Here is a 7,894-nt window from a genome sequence, read left to right as displayed (position 1 = left end):
ATATGGTGGTCAAACATCGTAGGTTTAAACCTCCCGGTTGTGCTGTATAGAAATAGAATTGTTCACGAAAAAAAAATGCAAATAGATAAGTAACTAAAAATTCTGTCACGATCCTTATCATACACAGATAACACAGACAGCAGATTAATGAGAGATGGCCCTCATTGATCAGAAGCATGCTATAATATAGGGATCCAGTAATCTCAGCTTACTCGGTGAAAAGTTGAAAACTCGGGGCCCTTATTGAAAACTGTACGCAACGCCAATTGTAACTGCGTAGCCAAATAGTTATTGAAAAATTATTGATTCATAGTTTGGCGCAATCGAAGTGGCAAGTTCACGATTGCTTGCATACTGTAGGTAGTATAAAACCACAGCCCCCGGCCTGCAGACGTCAGTTCCACAGGACTCTCGCTGCAGGCCCCACTTGTATACTCGAAATGGCATTTCTGTTCAAGGTAAATATTAATAACATGATAAACTATAAACGCACCCATACCTACTTACGACATTAAATACGTACCATATTTAATTAATATAGGTACCTACTTAAAAATCAAATATAATTTAACTTAGGTATTATAACTAATAGGAAGTGAGAATATCTTTTTCACCTCAGCAGCTCGAACAAGCCTACTTTCGTCACTCCCTGGAGTGAGGAAAGTGCGACTTTCCTCACTCCAGGGAGTGAAACAATGTAGCTTTTTAATTTAGTGAAGGCCATGAACTTCATACTTTTATTACTTTTTTTTTATGGTACGGTACGGTACGGTACGGTATGGTACTGTACGGTGCGGTCCGGTCCGGTCCGGTCCGGTCCGGTCTGGTCTCGTATCGTATCGTATCTTATCGTATCGTACATATTATAATACTTTTTTTTTTCTGTTTATTCTGTGTAATTCGAAATACATTTTAACCTTTAATATGTTCTCAGCTCACTACTGAGGTGAAAAATTATGTGTGCAACACGAGAGCAAAGTTATTTTACATCTCGTGTTTTTGAGTCCCTCGCTACGCTCGAGATTCTACCTTAGAATCACTCGCTTCGCTCGTGATTCAATTATAGAATCTTTCGCTTTCTCGGGACTCAAAATAAACACTCGCAAGAAAAACCAACTTTCCTCTCTTGTTGCACAAATAACTATTGTTTACCTAAAGCAATACCGTTGGATAAAAATTGCGTAAGTCTAGACAATGATCTAGGAAAAAAGTTCAAGTAATACTAGATTATACAAAAATCTAATTCAATTACTTACTTCATAAAAGAGCATAGATAAATTGATTCGCTTTTTCTCTTTAGTTAAGAATCAAATTTTCCTTGGTTCATTTTTCATTGCCAATGTTATTGAGTAATAGCGAGACAGTGCCCAAACACCGTAAAGGTCGTTGCGTTTTTTTGTCGAGAAAGCGTGGCTAGAATATCAACATAATAAAACTATGTTGTTTTTTTTGCAGGTAACAACATTCCTCGCTTTGGTAGCCGTCGGGTTAGCAGCCAAGCATGGGGGTTATTCCTACAACCGTTTCAGTGGTCCCGTGAGTGGTAAGATCGTAGAAGTTCAAGTGCCAGCAGCTGAAGGGATCCCAGCTCAGCAGCATGCCGATTACGGTTACGATCACAAGACAGGTCAAATCCACCCCGATACCGCTAAATACGCCCATTTGAAAACAGTAGATTACGTGGTAAGTAAAAGTTGTTACGTGGTAAGTAGTAAGCAGGTAGATAATTATGGTAGTTATTAACAAGGAAACGTCTTATCAGCATCATTTTACACATGACACATACGCTTTAACTTAACAGATGACAATATTAATGAAGGTCTTAGATGATTAGATTGAGGGTGATCGGCGTTATTCTGGTGACAATAGAATTTTTAAAGAATAACCGTTCAAGTTGTTCATGAACACATGAAAATTTTTGCAATATAATGTGTTTTTATGTTCTTTTTCATGAATCATTAATTCATTCAAACAAAATATTAGCAACAACGACTCCACTGCTTCCTTGTTCACCCCAATGCCACCAAACATCCCAACTAACCGTTTACAGATAACGGTTTACAGTACCTACAATTTGTCGTCTCCCCAGGCTAAACCCGATTACCAATACGCGTACGGAGTGGAGGACCCTAACACCGGCAACTTGCAGAACCACAAGGAGTCCCGCGACGGGGACGTCGTGCACGGCGAATACTCACTGGTCGAGCCTGACGGTTCGGTCCGTCTGGTGAGGTACACCGCTGACCCGAAGAACGGTTTCCAGGTGAGTTCAACAGATTAAGTGTGTCATTATTACTCATTATCAGTTCACGAGTTTCACGACTGTATGACATAAATTTTATGAAAAGCGCTATGAAGTACGATTTTCTGCTTTTCCGAAACCAGTCGCTTCCCGATGTCTTGGGTTAAGGGCGTTTTGATGTTATGATTTAGGAAATGTTAAATTATTATCTATACTTATAATTTTACCTTTTGTATTATGCAGTTTTTCTATTGTGAAGATGGAAATCTACTTAATTACAACTAGCACACGCCAAATGGTTATAGGTACACCTCTTTTGTTTCTAAGAGATAATACTAACTATTGTTTTGTTAAATCTAAAAACTAAAATGTAATATTGTCTTCGGTTACCGCGATAGTTACTCATGAAATAAAACTATGAAAACGGATTATATCGCGTGTCACCCGTTGACCACGAACGCTGTAAAGGGTTCGAAACGTCGGGATGTATTATAAATTCAATATACGCGATATAATCCGTTTTCATAGTTTTATTTCATAACTAAAATGTAGTTATGCAGAAATATGTTATTCATAGTAAATAATTTATGTTTCTTAACATTATAGGACAGTTTTTCATAAATCTGTCATCATGTCTATACTAGCTATTAGTTTGCTATTGTTAAGCACCTATAGGTAAGTGTACCTACGAGTAGTACCTAGACAATATCAGACCAGATCCAAGTTGCGTAACAAACCACGGAGCACAACCCTTATGTATTATCTCCCAATTATCAGTACTGCTATTAACTATTTCTTCCATAATTTGATGAAATTATTATTCACGAAATTATGAAATCAGTTTTAAAGAAATACCTAAGTATTACACTTTACTTACAGCTTTTGCCAAATCCTTTCTTTTAAATATCCTGAGACAGAGAAGCACTAGTTTTGTCTTAAAATTTATAACTCTTACCTAGGCCGGCTGTGCTTTACATTCGATAGTCATACAACGTTGTCGATAAAGCGAATGTCATACAACCGTGGTCCACTTTCCCGAAAAAACAACATCGCAATGCAAACGGCGTTTAATTTTTATCAGAACGTTGACAAAGCAAGCTGTGAAAAAATTAGAGGCAGTGTAATTGCGAGGTAATTGTGCATTACGTGGTCAGTGACTGCAACCAATGCTATTATACGGGCTAGTTACATGTATGGCAAATAGTAATGTGTTAACTTTTTTGCAGGCAACGGTGCATAAAAAGGAGGGCGGGCAAGCCCAAAGACCGGTACATTACGGTCGTGCCAAAGAACAACAAGATGACTCTCGAGAGTACTAGTCGTGTTAGGGAATAAGCTGTTGTTTTAGTGTTGCCTATTTATTATTGTGTTTTTTACTCTTTAATAAAACGTAAGTAAATATTTGGTTCTTCTTTTTGAGTAATATCGCAGCACCCATCTCCAAGGTACCATCAATAAATAAATGAAAAAAATTAAGGGAATTAAAATATAATTAATACTAAAACAGCCGTACAATACAAGTATGTATGTATGTAGATCCTACTACCTACTAATAACATCGTATATTAATCAAAATGTAATAAGTAATAAGCAATAACATTTGCATGAGCTTTGCTATTTACTTATTACCAAACAGACTGCGCAACATATCTTTTGAATACGGAACCACTATTGTATGAGTTTTGTCTCCAGCGATCGATTGGAGAGATTGTAAGTATCTCAGCTGAAAAAAATAAAATTCTTATTACCTACGCAATCTTGTGACTAATTGAATTAAAGAACAAGGTAAACTTTTTAAGTGGCCTTAGCTTTATTAAAAGTCCTTTGCCTTATCAATTCCTTTACTAATTTAACCTTTTTATTTCACTCTCGTCTTTCTTCATTGTGGTTTTTGACAAACAAGTTTTCAGTTTTTATTGATAAGGATAAGTTAGTTATGCATCTCTAGATACTCGAGTCAAGAGAAAAAGCTCCTAGAATTTATAATTCTCACAGAGCATGGTTTCATCGACTTATAATAAAAAGGATACTCTTATTTTCAGGGTAAGTACCTAAGTATAGTTGCCTTTCTGGGAGGTATAGGACATAAAAGACCGCTGTATTGGTGTGAGTATACCACATAAGCCCTAATACTTATGGGTGTCCAGTCTCTAGTATATTTAAACGCTATCCTATTCGTAGTAAAGTGTGTTCATTTATTAATTTCGTTGTTATCCCGTTCCTGCATGGCGACCCTGCCAGAAAAAATACCCGTCCCCACACAGCAAGTAAATTTATTTCAAAAACGACCTGAAAAAAACTGAAATAATAGTTTCACCTGCATGCCAAGGGGATTGTCCATCAACATAGATGTAGCCTTTTCCAGACTTTTGGTTGACTCTATTTCGGCCTGCGCCACCATGATCTTGGCATTCGATAATCTTAATGACACGGCTTCCGTTGCCATAGCTTGCTTTAACTGAAGTGGTATTGATATGTTGTTCCTGTTAAACAAAAGTAACGTCAAATAGGTTATTACAAGTAAAAGCTTTACAATACAATAGACTCATACACTCGAAAATCGAAACATCACAGAAAATTGCTAATTGATTATATCATTATGACATCTTAGACATTATGTTCTTAATCATTCATCATCTTCCTATTAGCGTTGTCCTGGCTTTCTGCTACGACTCATGGGAGCCTGAGGGAAAATTTACAAAACCTAAAATATTTTACTTGAGTTCGAAAGGGAACTGGGATATATATAACCGTAAAAATCGAAGTTCGCAAATTGCGGGCATCTTTCTCTGTCACTCTAATTACGCCTTCATTGGAGTAAAAGAGAAAGATTCCCGCAATTTGGAAATTTCGGTTTTCGGTAGCCCCTTTGATATACTGACTCTCAATTTGAACGAGATTTGCTGACGGAAAAGTCAGCAAGTGGTTCTAATTTAGCTTCAAAGATTAGATTCAAATTAATATACCTACATAGAAATAAGGTAGGTTAAAAAAAACGTAAAAAATAAAAATCTCTTACATTTCAATTCTTATGACAAAAACACCCCATTTAGTTGTTAATGGTTTCATAGCCTCTAAAACTTCAGAACATATTTCAGCTCTATTGACGAGAAGTTCGGATAATCTATGTCTCCCAATAGTATTTCGAAGAGCAGTTGCCGCCAAATACTTAGTCGACATGCTGTAAAGGAAGTATTAATTGTCTTTAGGCAATATTTTCACTTTCACAATCACAATTTAACAAAGTTATAAATGAAATAAAACTATGAAAATATATTATACCTATATTGAATTTATAATACATCCCGACGTTTCGAACCCCGTTGACCACGAACGCTGTAAAGGGTTCGAAACGTCGGGATGTATTATAAATTCAATATACGCGATATAATCCGTTTTCATAGTTTTATTTCATTTTCTATTTCTTTTATTTCATGAGTAACTATCGCGGTAACCGAAGACAATAAAAGTTATAAATGTCACACCGAATGACCGAACGGGTCGGGAACTCTAGGTGCAAATACAAAACTTACACTACATTAAATACGAGTACGTGTGGTATCAATATCCATGGTGTCTTCTTGTCGCACCTGAGATTTGCTGATGACATTGTATTGTTTGCCGAGACCCTGGAAGATCTTCAAGGCATGGTTGAAAGCCTTTACCATGCTTCTTTGAAGATAGGTCTTAAGATGAATATGTCCAAGACTAAAGTTATGACGAACATCCCCGGTAAATCGATTCCAACCATTATGGTTGGGAACGAAAGACTGGAGGTGGTCGAGCAATACGTGTATCTTGGACATATTCTATCATTTGACAAAACACATCAGAAGAAGGAGATCTCCAGGTGAATCCAGCTGGGTTGGGCGGCATTCAATAAACTAGCGGACATCCTCAAACCCGTTAACATTCCACAATGCCTGAAAACTCGTCTCTATAACCAATGTGTCCTGCCCACCATGACCTACGGTGCCGAGACATGGACGCTCACTAAGGAGGCTGTGCATAAAATCCGAGTGGCACAGAGAGCCATGGAGCGCGCCATGCTCGGCATCAAACTTCAAGACCGAGTGAGGAATGCCGAGATCCGACGCCGCACCAAAGTGCAAGACGTCGGATACGTCATTACCAAACTTAAATGGAGCTGGGCGGGACATGTTGCCAGACAGAGTGATGGCAGGTGGGCCAAAATGCTAACGGAATGGTGGCCGCTTTCAGACGAAAGGAGTGCCTGGCGTCCGTTGGCTCGTTGGGTGGACGACATTCGGAAGACTGCGGGTCACTTCTGGATGAGATTGGCTCAGGACCGGGATAAGTGGCGTACGCGAGGAGAGGCCTATGCTCAGCAGTGGGCGATAGAAGGCTGATAAGAAGAAGAAGAAATACGAGTACGACCTCATTGTGAGTCTAACTATAGGACATTATACCTTGTGTGGCAGTATGTACATTCGCCATCAGATATATCGGAGCGGCCGAGGTGCTCAAAAATATCTGAACTCGGCTCTATTGTCAAGGCGTTTGAGTGCGTGTTCAGAAAAAATTTAACACCTCGGTCGCTCCGATATATCAGATGGCGAATGTCTGTACCTTATAAGTCGCGTACTTATATTTCTCAGTCATTTTATTCAGACACACTAATTTTCATATTTCTTCTCTATTGTCCAGTACTAGTTAATCAACGACGCATATAACCAAGAGTTATTGAGTTTTGAGCAATAAAAATAGGTCACATTTAGCAAAAATTACAATATGCATTAACTTATTTTCAATGCTTTTGAGCGTAGTTCACTTACTTGAAATCAGCCACGTTAATTATCGACCATAATGGGTCTACTACTCTGTAGTAAACCACCGCTTGCACAGTTAGAGTTAAAGAGTCTTTGGTTAAACACTGTATCAGAAATATAACAATTAGTTTTAAAGATATGAGTATTACGTATTACCTACCGAAATAAATGTCATATACAGACAATACACAACACAGAATACAATATACAGAATATTTTCATAACGCATAAAATTTCCCAAAACTCACCTCTTCCGGTGGCAGAGTGTGGCACATAATTCGAAGGTCTATGTATTTAATATTATCAATGCAGGGCAAGTAGCAAATTAGTCCTGGGCCATAACATCGGTTGTCGAGAATTTTGCCATTTCTTAATATTACGATGCGTTCAAATTGGCGGACACTCTACAATGCAAAATAAATACAATGGGTTTAATTTTTAGTTTGGTTTTGACAGTTTTTATAGATTTGACTTTCTGATTGTTTCAACCAACAACAATATAATGGAAAAATAACTTAGCAAAACCAAGTTAAGCAAAATAAAATGAAACAAAACGATGTAAACTTACTATAAAAATGCATGCCAGAGAAAATGGAAATAATATAATAACCAATATTACGGATAAAAATACTAAAAACTTCTCTATCATTGGATCACTTTCTGAAAACGAATTAAATAATTGTATTAGACTATTTAGACTTCAGAATCGAAATAAAACTACGTTAAATACAACAGGTTATCTCGGTGAATTAATTAACCTTGGTATCCTGGTCCAGCACGCGTATAATCTTGATAAATCCCACTCTCGGAACTAACAGCCGAGGAATGCATCTATACATATAATAAAGCGGAAGAGGGTCGA

The 7,894-nt window shown here is 37.5% G+C and overlaps 2 protein-coding genes across 2 annotated transcripts; one reads left to right on the top strand and one right to left on the bottom strand.

The window, feature by feature from the left end:
• The first annotated feature begins 359 nt into the window (after window positions 1-359).
• LOC134742730 (cuticle protein 19-like) lies at window positions 360-3,643 on the top strand. The gene is made up of 4 exons (XM_063675919.1): window positions 360-458; window positions 1,456-1,683; window positions 2,090-2,263; window positions 3,469-3,643. Exons 1-4 carry the CDS (start codon window positions 441-443, stop codon window positions 3,559-3,561), a joined length of 513 nt encoding a protein of 170 aa, XP_063531989.1. The 5' UTR covers window positions 360-440; the 3' UTR covers window positions 3,562-3,643.
• Window positions 3,644-3,860: 217 nt separating this feature from the next.
• LOC134742829 (band 7 protein AGAP004871-like) lies at window positions 3,861-7,688 on the bottom strand. The gene is made up of 6 exons (XM_063676015.1): window positions 7,601-7,688; window positions 7,281-7,436; window positions 7,039-7,136; window positions 5,262-5,423; window positions 4,560-4,725; window positions 3,861-3,965 (listed from the first exon to the last, which is right to left on the bottom strand). The coding sequence occupies exons 1-6, from the start codon at window positions 7,679-7,681 to the stop codon at window positions 3,861-3,863; spliced, it is 768 nt and encodes a 255-aa protein (XP_063532085.1). The 5' UTR covers window positions 7,682-7,688.
• Window positions 7,689-7,894: the final 206 nt, after the last annotated feature.

This window comes from Cydia strobilella, chromosome 7 (assembly GCF_947568885.1).
Source record: "Cydia strobilella chromosome 7, ilCydStro3.1, whole genome shotgun sequence".
In the NCBI taxonomy this organism is placed as follows: Eukaryota; Metazoa; Arthropoda; class Insecta; order Lepidoptera; family Tortricidae; genus Cydia; species Cydia strobilella.
This window is presented reverse-complemented; position numbering and strand designations above follow the sequence as displayed.